This window comes from Opisthorchis viverrini (genome assembly GCF_000715545.1).
Source record: "Opisthorchis viverrini unplaced genomic scaffold opera_v5_14, whole genome shotgun sequence".
Classification (NCBI taxonomy): domain Eukaryota; kingdom Metazoa; phylum Platyhelminthes; class Trematoda; order Opisthorchiida; family Opisthorchiidae; genus Opisthorchis; species Opisthorchis viverrini.
This window is the reverse complement of record NW_008751670.1, coordinates 3680317-3697723: the sequence shown is the minus strand read 5'-3', so window position 1 is coordinate 3697723 and position 17407 is coordinate 3680317. Positions and strand designations below refer to the sequence as shown.

At 46.1% G+C, this 17407-nt stretch overlaps 1 protein-coding gene across 1 annotated transcript; it reads right to left on the bottom strand.

Moving 5' to 3' along the window:
• Window positions 1-4712: 4712 nt before the first annotated feature.
• On the bottom strand, window positions 4713-17161 carry T265_12781 (hypothetical protein; the record flags this gene model as incomplete). Its single annotated transcript, XM_009165400.1, has 6 exons — window positions 4713-5001; window positions 7688-7832; window positions 8921-9085; window positions 16444-16606; window positions 16642-17048; window positions 17089-17161. Coding segments are annotated over 6 exons (1242 nt in total), but the record flags the coding sequence as incomplete, so codon positions are not given.
• Between the last annotated feature and the right edge of the window lie 246 nt (window positions 17162-17407).

Below are 17407 nucleotides of genomic sequence, written 5' to 3'. Positions count from 1 at the left end.
TGACCTGGCAGAGGAGTATGAAGGAGATCACGAAACGCTTGGGTGCTGTCGGTGCTACTCGCCTTCCAGGATGGGGACCTCGTGATCCTCACTGTGCCTGGTTCGAGACATTACAAGATATGTCTGCCAACCGATGTCAGTGGCGATCTTGTTGTCAGCTTCTATCCAGCTTGCCTGAGTGAACGTCTGGAGGTGTAGGCACCTCTGAATGATTGTGTTAAGCTAGCACTAGTTCCCTTTCCCGTCCACATTTATTCCTTTCTTCACAATAAGGTTTTCAATTAAATCATAGCTGTACAGCAGTGAAGCATCGGTGTTGAACACTGATGTCATGCTGTCGATGAGGATGATGAAGCGAAGGGCTGAGCACTTCAAAGAACAGCTGAGCCGGTCTCCTATAACACAAACGTTGGAAGAAACCAGCGGGCCTGAGTGGAATATCGACACCATCCACCATCAACAACAGAAATCCAGCGTCAGATATCGATCCTCAATCCCAAGTCGCCTGGAACGGTTTGCATGCACCCCAAACTCTTTAAAGGTGGTGAACAATCTAAGTCTATACTGAAAAAGATTTGGAACGAAAACATAATACCAACAGCATATGGCCCCTCGACCGTCATTCCAGTTTTCAAAAAGGGTGCAAGACAACCATGCGAAAAACATCGTAGCATTAGCCTGGTACCTTTCCCATATGGTGAGCTGTCCGTCATTATTTTGCGTAGGTTGGTCGATTATCTGCAGAAATATATCCGCGAAAATAAAGCTGGGTTTTGGTCTGATCGAGAATGCATCGATCTTGTCATTACTTTGAGATAAGATCTTGAACAGCGTCACTGCTTCAAACTTCCCATGTTAGTCGCTTTTCTTGATCTGATATCTGATTATGACACTGTCGGTCGTAAGAAACTTTGGCAGTGTCTGGCGATTAAGGGTGTGCCTCACAAAGTTATATCCCTTACGAGGGCACTTTGTGCGTACGAGTATACGGCTAACTTTCGCCTGAGTTAACCACGTCCACTGGTGTAAGACAAGGTTACCCTCTCTAACCTTCCGGCATTAAATCTATTAATATGCTGCTTAAAATTTCTCTGCTTGTCCCCGAAACCTTGGAGTCGAGATGCTCCCAAGACATTTCCTTATAGACAATGAGCAAGCGAACGATATTCCACTCTTTGAGCCAGATCCTCCAAAAATGCAAACCATTTTGAATAAACTAAATAACTCTGCCGCGCGGTTTGGCATGTGCTTCACAACTGCAGTGTAAAATATTGCTACAATACTGGATGGAATCAAACTCAAACCTCATGCTGGTCAGTCAACGTGATAGATAAATTTGTTTACTTTGGCAGTTGTACAAGTTCCGCTAGACTGGCTGGAGACGATATTATTTCTCAAATCAGAGGGGCCAGGACAGATTTTGCCGATCTTTTACAAAAAACAAAGCAAAACCTCCGACATCTATGGTGCCGATGTGGTCAGTTTGTTTATTGAGAGCGGAGTTTACACGGTGGCTCCTTTATGTATCAGAGGCGTGGCCTCTACGCACAGAAGATATCCAAAAGATGTCAGCTTTTGATCGTCAGTGTCTCCGGAGCATTGGTCTGGTCTGGTGGAAACATCGGATTAATAATACTACGGTACGCCTGATAGCCCTAAAAAGAATGAACTCCCCCGCAACAGGTGAGTTCTTCACGCTTCATAGATTACGCTGGCACCCCACATGTCAGAAGACCGACTGTCCCGCAGAGCTCATTTCGTCCAGTCCTGTCCTGAGTGGAAACGCCCGAGGGGTGGACAGTGTATAACCTGGAAACAAAGTACCCTCCTGCTTTGGAATGTGGTTTTTAGCTTGTGTAAATTCTGAATCTCCTTTGAAACTTCATGGTGAAGAGATTGCCGATCGGTTGACGTACTGTGGCTATGGCATATGCTGAGATTATACTGTGATAAATGAATTCAGTAAACGTGTCCTCAAGGCGTCAACGAAACTCAAGGACTTGCCTTATTCAATCACTTGAGCTGAGTGCACTGCACGCCATAACAGTAGCCTTCTTTACGATCGCGAAACCTTACCCCTCCGACTTCAACACTTCAAAAGTCACCAGACGCTTAATCACCGGTACCTTCGCAGTATAGCAGGAGTTCAATGACCTCAGCATGTTCGCAGCGAAATCGTGTGAAGCGATGATAAGTGAGGATGCAGGGTCGTTGGAGCAGCCTAAAAGAGCTGGAACATGTAGTGCGTATATCCAGACACTGCCTACTAGAGAGACCGCTGTTTTTTGCCCCAAATCCATAGTGATGCAAACTCTGCAGGAAACAGGCTGAGCGGACTGAAAGTGGCTATCACCAGATTGAGTGCTGTGAGATATTAACACCATTCTGGTTGAGATCAACATGACAATTCGCACGAATTGAGGAAAACTGTGAGCCATCGCACCTAAACGGTCCCATGTGTGATCATACTGTCACTCCTTGAGGATTATTCAGGTTGTTTGTCGTTATATTCCGGGCTTTTTTGGTAAAATGGGCGATGTATTACGGTCCATTACATTTAGGTTCAAGCTCCAGATTCCAATGCTGTCTACACTATTGACCCTGTCCGAAACAATTGTCTTCCACAAGTGGTTGCTATAGAGGGGTTTACCTGAACGTGTTGTTTTCTGTTCAGGACACCAACCATAGCAAACGTTCAATGACCAGTACTCAGGTGACAGCTGTGTTACAAAGTGATCTACGACAGAGGCAAGGGAGTGTGGAAAAACGAGGTTCTGTTGCTAAATATCTTTCTCCATAAACGATATCTGAGTCGCTGTGTACGTGACATCAGATAGCCGTACGGAGTCACAGACGGAGCTGTGAGATGGCCAATGCATCCAATCCGTTAGACTGGTTCTGTTCCAACGAAAACGGAATGTGGCTAAATGAACATGGAGTAACTGAAGGCATCGTTCAAGATCTCAACCTTTCGCCGAGGTTCATCCAGAATGAATGCCCATCAGGGTTTATCATTACAAGGCTCGAAAACACGCACGCCGGTGAAGCAAAGCGAACAGTGTAGTTGTGCCTACATTCAAGTGGTACATGCCTGTCTGGACAGTCAGTCGTTGTCTACAGCAGACCGTTACCGAAACCTATTGTTACCTGGATCCCTACTTCGAGACGTCTTGTAATTAAACCGCTAAAAGAAAGGAGACGGACAGTAAACACAGTTCCTCGTGTTCCGAACGACAGGCACGTAACCACACTTGGCTGTTTCAAGACATTCCGTTTCAGTGTTTCAATTCGCTATTTAGACTAGCCGGATGTCGCGTGTTACTGGCTGTGGACCCAGTTACCACCCAATCCTACATACATGAATTAAATGCACATGAAATGCTGGTCAGCAGATAAGTCTCACCTCACACAACTCCGATCACCTGACAAACACTTGCAAAAACAATACAATTAAGTTACCGCCAAAGATAGCCTTCATTGTAAAAAGTGTACTGGAACTAGTGCTGGTCCAACGCAGTCATTCTGAAGATCATATACTCACAGATAATCACACAATCCGTCTGGCAACTATGGCTGTGGTAACGTTGGCAGCTACACGCACAGGGAGAGTCACATGAGTTGTACCTTACAAGATGGTCAGGCTCACAATGTCTAGGCTTTATGTAACTGTTTTCAGGCAATTCTGCCGGGTTGGGTTAGACACAGAAAACACATCTTTCAAAAGTTGATGCTGAGCAACGCGCGTTACAACGTATGCTAACGATTTGGTTTTGGTCTGGCAAGGAATGCAATTGCATTTCAGTTTTTACAGAACAGTCGCCACACATGTTCCAATCACTAACCTGGAGAGCCAGGAGGCTGTATTGGTGTCTGGAGGCCAGTCAATCTTAATAACCGAACATCACGTCGGTTGGACGGATGTATCAAATGCGGGCTACGGACCGAAAAAAGACAGCCCTTCATCAGAGTGTCAGCCAATCTGGATCCAAAATATATAGCTCGACGCCCACCACCGCCTCACGAAGATTCTAGTACAATCTTGTGGAATATTCTGTGATAGCCCTTTAAATACGGGTGCAGTAATCTTCATTCGTATACATGAAGGGCTGTCTCAAGGTACCTTGTCTTTTGATACACGATAGTGGGCGGAGCAGGAAGCCAAGGACCGATACAAAAGTTGCGCCACGGTCAGAAACAACCCACGATAGTGGCCGGACAGGAAGCCAAGGACCGATACAAAAGTTGCGCCACGGTCAGAAACAACAGTTGATCAAAGCTCTAACCTCCGACGAACTTGGTATGAGAAACTGTGCGACTGTCGAACGGACATCCCATAGTATAGCTGATTGGTTGCGGATGTACACAAACCATCATACCACGGTACGGTTCAGTCTCTTCATAACGGACAAGCGATTTGAGTAAAACATCGACTGCATACATATAACATCAACACTAAGTAACAAATAAACCCGGTACATCGTACAACTCTGGTGAATAAGGCGGCCTGGACCCGCAAATAGGTGCAGAAACAATGTCAAAAATAAGCAGGACGGGGTCGTGAACCCGATGGGAGAGGGGGGGTTCCACAGCGCTGATGGGTTCCGACTAAAAAAACATAAAAGCCAAAGAGGATATACGTGGAATGTGTCAAACAGTCGTAGGACCGTGAATTTTCTGATCTGCACAACTTCAATTTACTCGTGGTGAAATCATGAAATCTTAGATAGGCGTCGGTACAGATGGATAGCGAGGGTCAGGAATAATAGAGAAAGTATGACAGAACCCATAAAATACCACAACACATTGAACTGTGCCGTCTTTATGGAAACTTCACGTCGTAGCACCGGACTAAATGGAAGATACCGATGTGCCATGAGTCCAAACAGTCCATGAGGTTCACCAAGCTCAAAAATTAAGTCTGCATCGACGGATGGAACCCATCTTTGTTTAGGTTCCGAGGGCTGTTCTGGTTGTGTGTCCGCTAGCAGAGGTGGCACTGTCCTATAACAGAAAGCAAAGCATCATGGTCATAAGAGCGAACAAAAGCGAACAGGGGTGTTGATTCTAACGGAAAAACTGACACCCTCAATAGAACGAAAGGAAATGACCGATTTCTCGAGGTTTCTCTTTTATTAGAGTCCTCTGCTTCGTTGAACTGCCTTAATGTACTGTGAAGCCCCACAAGAGATTCCACCATGCGACCCAAAAATGGTTGAACTTCGGATGAGCTACCCATCCAGAAAGGCCCGCAGTGCATGCAATTTTTGTGGTTGGACACACGAGCCATAATGGTAATGCCCACGTCACCAAACTCTACAGTAATACAGGTCTTTAGTCTGGATTGTGGTGAAATAGTCTCCGAGAGGCCATTTTCCAAGAGAATGCACAGCAAATAGTCCCAGACAGTTTCCCATAGGAAGATCAAACTTTGAAGAAGCCACCCAAAATCCCCCAAGGGCCTATGGTCTTGTTTTCTCCGCGTTAAGAAACTCCAATTTGACCAGTCATAAAATACAGGACTACATCGCAATTCTAAAGCACATGAATGGTGAGTACAAGTCAACACGCACATGGTATCTAAACTGTCTGGGGCTTGTTGAACCTAGTTAATCCAGCTGGACTGTGGCTCCCATTGAAAAGCTGGGGAGCTATTATTACTAATCCATAGGTGTCGAATTATCCTCACGTTACGATGTTCAAGATCGTACTAAACTGTTTCTTCTCTACCATTTGTATTGTAGAGTAATTTACCATGTTGTAGTTTTGATGAATGACGTGCTAATGATGATGAATACAGTATGCAGGTAGTCTACGTGGATTTTGAAGGCATCCCAAGTTTCCCAAACTCAAAGTCTACATCACATACGGTTCACGAATATGGGAATGAAAGTCAGATTTCGAGCAGACAGTACAATCGTAGGGCAATAATTTCCCGGGTTTATTTCACAGACTGGTACGCGTTTTCTTGGGAAAACGATGTCAAAACAAGGGAGGGGTCAAAAGTTACGCAATCAGCTACACTAGTCGGCTACCGAGTGAAGCCGATACTATTCCTCCTGCAGAAAATTAGAGAAATTCCGTACGGGCCGCAAGCGAAGAACAATATCAAAAACCTGATCTTTTTAAAAAAGAACATTCCCGAAAACACCCACAATTTTTTTTAATTTTCGACAAACTAGTACATATGAGGAGAGCAAGTCCCCTCAGGAGAGAGAGAGGGAAGGTCGAAATGATCCCTTTCCGGATGGTCTCGAGAGTTGCACTGGTCCGATCGAAAGGAAGTACTGCCACACTTGCGACATAAATACCTGATCCCGGAGCAGTAAGGAGCGGGCGGGAAAAAACAAGTAAGAAATTTATAAAAAGCTGTTTTCTAAGTTTGCTGAGCAGTGCCAAACCAATCCGAGGAGTGAAGTACCACATAGAGAGTGAATAGGACAAGTCAGTGAGGTTTAAGTGGTGCAAACCGGGATATAGAGAGGACGTAATTGGTTAGGAATAAGAGCACGGTTACGCGGTAAGTATATAGCGCGGTGCGTCACAAGAGTTTATGGATCTGACAAGATCATAAACGATACGGTGAAAACGATTTGGGTGTGAGAACAGTAGTCCCAAATGATTTTCGTCTTCAGTTACAGTAATATTCCACTGTGAGTCGTGTTCATTCTTTAAGAGTTCGACGGGTAAGTTTACAACGGATTCCAGCCAGGTTTATTCTCGTTGACCCAGTTTCTTTTCGGGGGCCTTCGGTCCTGAACAAGTCAATCATAAAGGCCCTAGAAACTCTGTCACTCATATGTGCATATTAAAAGACATCAAGGCTCCATGTTGTGAGGTGATAAGTATTGTGAGAAACGTCATCTTCGTGCTGTGGCGGGTTGTGTAGAGGTCGGAAAATACCCTGTTTCGCTGGATAGTCAAACCTGTGCGTTCATCCATGGGGGAATGTTACAGGCAAACGGTTGAAGTTGTCTATTTATCATGCCTGCATACGCCCCAAGCGGCTGCAGACAACTCTTATCACGCCTTGATTTTCATGTTGTGGCGGACTTCAAGCTCAGATAACGTCGTGGTGGCCAGATATCTGAACGCGCATATGAAATCCAACTGAGTAGCCGATTAGGATTATATTTGATATGGACAATGGCGAACGACTACTTCTGTTGTGTATTGACAGCAGATGTTTTCACATCGTAAGCGAAATCGCCCTATACCAACGTACCATCCACGGCCTAGAATTGATCACACAACCCTCAGCTATCAACGGCGTGGATCAAAAACCGACTGCCGCTCCTTATGACACACTTTTGTGGATTCCCACGACGCACTCATCCGGAATCGCTTCAAACTTCGCTCTTCAGGGTCGCGCAAGGCTCGAACATCTGGAGTAGTACTGAGAAGCAACTAAGAAAAGGTCCCGAAGTTGGGCGAATACATCTTAACCATCTTCTGGAATCTTTTCCAACGGTTCTACTATCACACTGGAATGCGGTCAGCTGGTGTTCTTCGGAGGTGGTAGGAAGTTCAGGGGTACAGTGCAGTAACGAACACCAAGAATGTGACGAACAAAAGCCTACAGTCTCTATGGTTGTTGCTGTACGGTTTACCACCTTGATCTGGGGAAGCGGAGTCCCATGGTTGCCTGAACTTTCAAAGTTTAAACGGAGAACACAATCGTACAACTTACGTATTCCCTTGGACTAGATAATACATTTCAAGCAGTCTCAGTATAATGGCATTTTCCCCCGAAATGTCGAATGGACGCAGGAAGTAGTTAAGGTATACGGCGAGTGCTGCAGTTGCAACTGATGTTAAATGCGTGAGGCAGCCATCTGCAAAAACGAAAACACGGTGAGTGCATTAATCGTACAGACACACAAACATGCACAGAATAGCGCAGGTACGAACGCGGATCAAAACCCACGGTCATGATCATCACCATCATCATAATCATCGCCATCAAAAAGCTCTAAGTTTATTGGAAAAAACATGGGAAGAGTTAAACCACCCAACTTTATTTGTGCCTTCCAAAAATCCAACCCAATAAGCTGCTTGAAGGCAATGTGGAAGTGTGGGAAAGTCATTCAGAGCGATCATCGGCTTTATCATGCAGTGTTTCCATAAGGGTACGGCGGGGTTAGCTGGGCGCTATCCAAGTTCAATCGTTTCAGAAGGGGCTGGTAGACAATCGGCGGTTTAATCTCCTGAATGCCCTTATTTCCAGCAATGGGGGCATTGGTTTTTTAGTTAGGCATGGAGATGAACATACCTCGGATATGCACGACACACTTACTATTCATCTCAGTTTACAGTGCTGGATGAGCTGTGCAATTTACGCTCCAACTACGGAACCGAAAGCTCAACTGCTCGGTGTCAATAAATTGGCAAGATAGCTATGGTTCTGAGACATCAGTTCTGAAAAACTTGACGAAGCTTTAGTCGTGCAGTTAGCAGGGTTCGTCTCACACACGTAAAGAAAACAATCCGCACTGTAGCCCGTAGTCTCACGTCCACCGATTTTAATGTCTTTACAGTGCTATACGGCGTGCGAATTTCGTGAACCCACCTTTCCCTCTATAAAACAATAGGAGCTAAAAATACCTCCAATATACTTATAACACTCAAAACGCTCGTATTCAGTCCGAACTGGATTGCTTAAAACGGTATATACATCAGTACTTCTCCATTCATACTCTATAAGTATAGAAGAACTCTGAAAACATGCTTTGAAAACCCAAGAAAAGAATGAGCAGTTAATATAAAGTGGAAAGACCGGCGAATTACGGTCTAGGTTCTGTGAGGATGGCCAATTTTAGGAGAGCTGCATTTACTATTTCATACTATTTCACAGACAACAGCTCAAACAATGTGAATAAAAAAGGAAATGAAAAATATACATCGAATGAGCAGACAAACTTGCCTGCAAGTTGTTCTTCCAATAGAAGTGTCCTGCCGCTATTAGCTGTTGCGCGCGTGTTAGGGTCAATCCCACCAAAACAACCTGACGGATCTTGCCAGGATTTTATAGTGTCTAACAGAGGCAGTTCGATAAATTTATCAAAACCTCGGAAGCCACAGATGAAAACTGCATTGGCGTGAGAACGAGAGGAATGAATTATCGATTAGGCCAAGAAAGGTTAGTTCATCATGGTAGGAGAATGTTTCAGATCAAAACTGATAAGTTGGGGTAAAAATGATAGCCAAAGACCTATAGGGCCAAGCAACCAAAGAAAACGCGAGGTTCGAGACATTGTTCGAGAAAGTTCGTGGCGTCGCGCACGGTGGTATGACGCCCGCACAGCAAACCGCCTGGAACACTGGGTAGAATTACAGAAAGTGATTCAGGGGAACCCAGCAACAAGTACTGAAGACAATTGTGCACAGCAGTCAGTGAGTCCTGACATTTCACCTCCGGCTAAGGCTACTAAAGATAATATGCAACTCAAGCTCTGAAATATGGTGCTACCTGAAAACTAACACATTCCCTGTTTAGGAAGAAACACAACAGCTAAACCCAACTGTCTTTATTGGTCGAGATAAGCTAAATCCCAACTTAATGAAAATCCTCATCAAGCTAGTCACCTTTAAGAAGGGTGTACATCCTAACTACCGCGGCCACCAAAGAATCAGTTTTCAGCAGATGCGTCCAAACTGTTGACAGTCGCCATCCTCTACTGGCCAATTCTATCCCAAGGGGTGCAGACATGACTAAATCACTTTCGGCAGACAGTGCTGGTTATTAAGAAAGCGCCACACTCATCGCTGTCCAACCATGCTTGTATTTTTGTCATACGAAATTACACTGAAGAGAGACAATAACCTCAAGAATATCCTCGGAAAAAAGTAGAAATAGGCGAAAAAAATTGAGTGATCCAATCTAATTCACGATCCGTTCTTCCGATTATACGAAGAGCAGTAATCTAACTCTGCACACTGCAGGGACGAACCAAAAGAGGTCCGACCTAAAACTCACATTGTCGTCGTGGTCGGACTTCTGTGCTGCAATGATCCTACGAGCTATGGTGGCTGGAACTCGGTTCCTAAGGGTTCACTCATGCCAGGAGAGCCAACGGGGAGAAGACCGACGAAGTGAGTACCCGTGAAAGGAAGAAGGCCCTTGCTGTGGAGTTATTTATTCGGAAATGCCAACTGACCGGTTACAGACCATTGAACAGGGAAGCAAAACACTAATCTGCATCTTAGTTCCAAAAACTGGACACAGATCTTCTCCCGAACGAGTCTTCGTAGAGATTCGATGCCTCCACCCATTCGTTGGTCAAATCTAAGCAAATGTTCCACAGTGGTCCCACGAATTCCGCAACAGAATTCCATTTTTCAATCGACCCAAAGTGAAATTCTACGAACAACACATACTACTCGCGTGCCTCCCGATCAGTAGTATCACCGTTACACCCGTACTGCGAGTAGTCGTAGTACGAGGCGGTAAAGTCGTACTGTCCTCTGCGATAGGCCTGTGAAGCCAGAAAGGCATTTAGCCGGACGACCAGCAGCAGCATTGCTGCCCTCCACCGAAGAAGGACGGGTTAGAAAACCGAACACTCCGATCGCCTAGCGGTTGACCGTGACCGCCGGTGAATTATTCAGTACGGTCGAAATGCTATTGAAACTAAAAAATCCGGTGCTGCTCAAAAGACACCAAGTGTGCGCACCCAAAAAGTAAAGTCACTAAACAAGCCACTTATAATCCAGGGAGATGCACTGGAAGTTATGGAGTTGGAAATTGCAGTAGTTCTGAGTGTAAAGTGACAGATGAGGTCAATGCGCAAATCTGCAAGTCTTGGGTCGAGTTTGCTAATTTGAGACACCTATGGTGTCAAAGTGGTGCATCCCTGAATCTCAGGGGAAATGTGTATCAAGCTACAGTGCGAGCTGTTTTGTTATATGGTTGTGAGACTTAACCTGTTCCACAAGGCTTTCAAATAAATCACCGTTGTGCGGAAGCGAAGCGTCAGTGTTGAACACTGATGTCATGAAGATGATGATGCACGATGACGCTTGTGTAGAGAAATACACTCGGACACTTCTGAGACCGAACGCGGCTCCATATTTACAGTCCACCTTTCTGTTGGATACCAGGATTCTGGATTGGAGGTAAAAGGTGGCCAACTGAAATGATGTTCGAAGTATTGTGTCCAGCGGTCCAAACACGCTGTTTGCTGCATATCAGGGAGTCATTCTGGTCCCTGATTATCTCGCTGACTAGAGGTTTCCAAGGACCAGTAATACGAATCAAGTGGAAAAGCTTGCACACGTTTCCAGCATTATTTGCATCTTCCATTTCTTCGGCCTTTCGGGTCCACCAAGCTTCTCAGCCTGCGTAGTCATTCAGTTTCACCTGGCGTCGGATGATGCGCCTGGTGAATTTGTGGTGCCGGCCAGAAGCAATCTGTCGCCGGGTCTCTAGCAAAGACACGGTCCTATCAGAGATCTAATGCTTGGATGGGGTTGGCTGGGTTGTACCGCAAGCAGAAATTCCGGCTTTGAGCAGCGCTGTGGATACCTTTTTCCAGTGGCCGTTTATATCAGACACCGTACCGACCGACAGGCATTTGAAGAGCTGGTTTTGATAGTTTCGTTTAACTTCTCGGTTCACTAGCTTCTGAATAGCCAGCCGAGTCGTGCGCGTTTTGCGTACACCGGAAAAGCGCAATGAGAAGCAGCAACGTACACGTGCATGGTCGGAGTCCACGCTGGTACTCCAGAGGGAGCGGTAGCCGGGAATCGACCCCCGTCACCGATAACTGACGGCGATGTGGTCTCTTTGGATTCGGCGCTGTTTTGTTGGTAAACACCACGTTGTCCAGCGATTTCCGCTGCTGAGCTACACGCTTCAGTATGCAAACAATTAAGTAGACTTGTTTTCGGGGTTTGAAAACAGACTTCGAAGTGTTAAGGGTTGTAACTGAACTCGGACGTGCAGAAGCTACTGCTGAGTGTGATGCAGGGAGAGCAAAACGGCCAGTCCTAGAGCTGGGATCTGCGGAGAAAGCATTCAAATTTGGGCGGGGGGGGGGAGAGGAAAGACGGAAAACGTGAAATTTTATGCAGGGAGGGGTCATCAGTAGCATGTTTTCGCTTATCCGCCCTGCCGTATGCAGCAAGTAAGGCGGCCCGGTTTATGGCACCACAGGAGAGTATTGTTATCTGTAGATTTCATGGCTGTACGAGAGCTGAGGTACTACCGTTGCGCCCACATCTAGAAGGGAGGATGATTAGGGTCGCCAACCAAAGTCTTTGGCTCAAAAGCCTAACCGCAAGGCAGCGGCGTCGAGCTGGAAATTCAAGTGCATTACCATTTTTACGGAACACGTTGCTAACATGTTCCAACCCCCAACCTGGAGGGCCAGGAGACTGGGTTCGTCAGACCTCTACCCATTGACCGATCTGGTATGACAGACTGTGAGAGTTCTGCGGATAGCCCCCAGTATGACTCAATCGGTCCTCGAGGTACACAAACCACCATACCACGGTAAGGTCCAGTCACTTCGTGAAGTCCGCAAGCTGTTCTACTTGATTCGTTCGACTGGCCTACGAAAGTCTCTTGTCAGCGAAATTATCAGGGACCAGGGTGATTCTGTGATATCCAGCAGAGCAGAACGATTGGGCCGTTGGGCACAGTATTTCGAAAAATTCAATTGGTCACCTGCAACCTCCAATCCTGACTGCCCGCCTTCAACAGACATGCGCGGGTGTACATGTTCACACAAGTGTCAAGCACCTTTTTAGTGCCTAGGTTCCATGCCACCCAAAGGAAGCACGAAGGCTGCGATACTGTGAGGTTGCCCAAGCCTAGAGAGGGGAAGTCGAGAGGCAAAGGTCGAGTTCAAACCACGTACCTTCCGGCCAGTAAATTCGCGCTCCAAACATGGAGTGGTGGATTGCTCAGCCAGTGTCTGTCTACCCTGTTTGCGTCTATCAGGGAGAAAGAGACCATTTCAAACAACTGAGGTGAGTCGATAGTACTGCTAATTTTCAAAGAAGGCACTCGCAGTGAATGTAGTAACCGCAATGGTTTTACTTTAATCCCCACCGTAACAAAGCTCCTGGCATCACTGTTTCTTCGTCATCTTACGGCGGCAGCAACACGATTGATAGGTCCATATTCAGGGAAGCAGCTATGCTGCCTTCTTCCGAGGAAAGACAGATTAGAAAAAATCTGTCCTAAAAACCGAACTGCAACCGACCAACAGTTGACCGTGACAGGCGGCACATTATTCAATACGGTCGAAATACTTTCAAAACCAGAGCCCGGCGCCGCTCAAAAGGCACTTGATGTGAGAAGCCACATCAGGGGTGAGACAGTAGGGCTTTACTCCTTGCTCCTTCTGGTTAGGCAAACACCCTGCATTCAAGCAGGGTCCCCAAAGAAAACCCTATTTCCCGCTGCTCCGTGGGTCAGACTTTCAAGTCAGGGGCTGGGGGTAGAGTCCTCGAACAAAACCCGACATTCTCCCGCTGTCTTGTGGATCAGACTTTTGAATCAAAGACTCAATGTGGGGTACCTCAACCAAATCCTCCTCCTCAGCCTAGGCAACAGAGAAGCATCATTTGCCCGCACAGTTCTGTGTCCACTAATGTCCCCCCAGACCCTTCCCACCAAAAAAGCAAACGTCGCTGGGTTATTTGACAGTCAGTTCCGAGCGAAGGGCATTATGCTTCCCGCTGCCTTTTAACAATAAACAAAATAAGACCCTGCTAGATCCACGAGGTACTTTTTTGATGAGTTTTAAACGTCCGAAATCTATGTCAGCTACGCGAACAGGCAATGCTAGCTGAAACCTTGTACTCCCTGAGAACTGTTGTATGCTGTGCCTCCGAAACAGGCACACAAGACCCTAGCGTAGTTATGCATCTCAGAACGCTCTTTCACATTTCTCTCACCTTGTGTCCGGTGGTCCAGAAGCGATGATTCGTCGAATATATGGTGTGGGAGTTGCACTCAGTCCCGGAACTGAACGCGCTTTGCTGGATCGGATTCCAGCGAACAGCTGTCCTTATTCCGTCCGGTAATTTAGCTCAATCCAACTCAATACCTCTCGGCACAAAAATCGGTGCCTGTTTGTAGTGTGGGCTGCAGTGGACTATAGTTCTGACGCTGAGAAGGATGCCTTCTATCGAGAGCTATTTGGGCTCATTCGCCGAGCAAGAAGCACCGACACTGTGATACATGCGGGTGACATGATTGCTTAAATCGGTCGTCTGAGCTCCTTGAAATCACATTTGGGCGGTCTATTCGGGATCGGTGCTCGTCATACAGACAACATAGGGCTACTCCTCCAATTGTGTGCTGATCATAAACTGTTTCTGGCCAGTGCGAACTTTCAGCATAAACGTTGGCATCGCGTAACCTGGCAGACGCCGACTGCAAAACAACCATGCGCCCAGTAGGATCACGTGGATATCAGCCACCTGTGGAGAGCTACAGTTCAAGACTGCAGTTCATTCTGGGGTACACGAGGTGAGTCCGACCACAAAGTGGTGCGTGCACGCCTGAGACTCCGATTTCATCAGACCCTCGCAAGTCAGAAAGAAGGATTCAAATCCACCATCTTCGAAGAATCACCATAGCTCAACCGTACCGATCTGAGCTAGCCCAACTTTCCACAGTCAACCGACAACGTACTGGTGGTGAGCACGTGGATGAAGCATTGCAAGATTTGAAAGGAGCTATAGTAACGGTGAGTAGTGCTGTCTGTCCGAGTCCTTCGATTCGACCGCAAGACCACCGGATGTAGCCGAGTTCGCTAGTCCAGATTGATGTCAGGAAATTCATGTCAACAAACAACAAGTACGACAGAGAAGTGTGGAAACCATTACCAACAAACGCAGATGCGTTGGGCATTGCCTTCCCCCTGGATGGGAACCCCGAGACGGATCACATCAATGGTCATAAGTCGCCCAGTTGCACCCTCAACGGCGCGCATGCACCCAAGCTATTGCCTTCAACGTATAGATCCCTCCCCAACCCCCTGCTTAAAAGTCCACTGACAAACCTGTATTTACGCACCAATTTATCAGCTCCCGCCTCCCCAAATCATCGGTGGACGAAACTGTGGCACATAAAACCACTGTACGACAAGACAGAAGGGAATGATGATGATGACGGTGCTGAAGACGATGAGTGTTAACGGCACGCACATAGACTCGCTACAAGCGTGTTCCTTGCCTTCAAGAGTATCTTTGATTATGCTGACCGCTTCATTCTTTTCAAAGAATATGCCCCAGAAATTTATCAACATTATACAGTTTCTGTATTCACTTACTTGTGCGCAGAAGCCTTTGGTAAGTTCTCCAGAAGCTTTCCCACAAGCAGTAATATTCAACAAGGATGCCGAATCTCTTCACTTTTGCTTAAATTTGTCATTTATGGGGAAATGAGCTGAATACTGAGAGGTCCTCAAAACCTCCCATGTATAGCTTTCCGAGCAAGAACCCTACTTATTTAAAGTATGCAGACGATGTCGCCTTTATTTTTGAAAAGAAAGAAGCGTAATTACTGCTTGAAAAGCCTCACAAGGTGCAGAGTCGTGCTGCGGAAGGTACGGTCATTGAACATACATCTAAGGAATCAACGAGTAACACTAAAGGTTGTGGGACACTAGTCATATGTCGGAAGTTGGGTTGGCCTCGACGATGGTGCGGAGGACGAACTGACCAAATACCGGTTTGAACCATTTCACGTACGCGGAACATGATTCCTATAATTAACAGTACGAATGCGATTCCTCTTGAACGAGGTTGGATGGGCTATAACCACTCTGTCCAGTACAAAATTGCTTGAGAATAACTGGGCACTTCTTAATGGGCCTCGAACAGGAACAACCATGTCACATCAAAAGTTTCAGACGTGACATACTAAAATAGACCACTCGTGGTACAAGCAGGAGGGACGACTGGAAACAATGGCGATCAAGCAATCTGAAATGGACCTCAATCAAGTGGCTTTCCAGTTGAGCCATAAAAAAATAAGGATCACACCCTCGATGGGGACCCGTCTGTCTTCTTTCCGGGGCCAGTTCTCGTTCAGATTAAAAATATCGCCCATGGTAGACAAAGCATTACAACACCTATGATAAAACATTCAGTAAAATTAAAACTGCAAAGTGGATATCCGGAGTATCAATTCTACTGGCAATACTTCGGTGTATGTGGGAAAGAATGAACGAATAACATCTAAAGGGCTGTTTTTCTAAAGTAGAGGGCACGCCCACCGAACAGTGCGCCTAGGATTTAATCAACATGTGGTCACCAAAGGACGTGATTTCAGATGGCGTTCAGTTCGACTAATAACACTGTTTAATTACATGGATACATCAGCTCACTCATGATTCAATGGTATTCACGCGTGGAATCATTCAAAAGTTTTCTGTGAATAACACCAATCTAGTTGCACTGGAAATGACACTGGAAAAGAACCCTTACTTTGCTCCAACAAAAGATCACGCTTATCGTAGATGGAGGAGGCATCGTCCCGAAGCAGTGCTCTAAAGGACGAGTATATTTCGGCACATCGGTCGATTATCAAGGAATGCACGCTTGTCCCATATTCAAGGAATTGTCCATTGACAATATTTTGGCAGTCGAGCTGAAAAACTAGGATATTATTATGAAGTGACCAACCAGTTCAATAACGGTAAGATAAAGCACCGTGTGAGTAGCTTCGTAGCCACCCAGGTTACGTGTGAGGAGTGCAGATTTGCATGCGACTGAAAGATGGCAACGCTGCTCCGTTAAATTCAACTTGAACAGCTCATGCAAGCAGTTATCACTGACATCTTCGGTGAATACACCATTAACTGGGGAGGCCCACTGTTCATAGGATTCAGAAACAGAAAAGACAGATGGAAACTTAGGACTCCAATCGAGCTGTAAAACCGGGCTAAGCTTTTCAAAGTAAACTTCGTCCTTCTGTTTGATTGCTGGAAGTGCAGATGAAATGACAGAATCAAGGGATTCTAGTTGGTAAGACAACTGATTTTGGAGCGTCCACGGGTATGAATGAACATCCAAAATTCTGCGAACAGTGTCTGTAAAAAGTGCATGGATGGTTAGATAAGTGCAACGAACGTTGGAGTATCAGTGGGCCGAAAATTCCATCCACAGTTACTTCATTCTGGTGCCTCTTGTAGTAGGAAATCAAGCCATCAAGGATCGAAGTTAGTGTCTTAAATTTGGCTATCACTGGGCGTGTCTTGGAGGCTTGGGGCACGAGACAGAGCAGCCCCGGAAGTAGGATAAAGAAGCAATAACGCATTTGAAGGTCTTCAGGGATTGAGAAGCGACCTACATCCACTTCTGAAAAGAAAGCATGGTGATTTTTATTTGACTGCAAAAAAATGGGACTAGAATCGATCGTAGATTTCGCGATACGCACACATCGGCATAG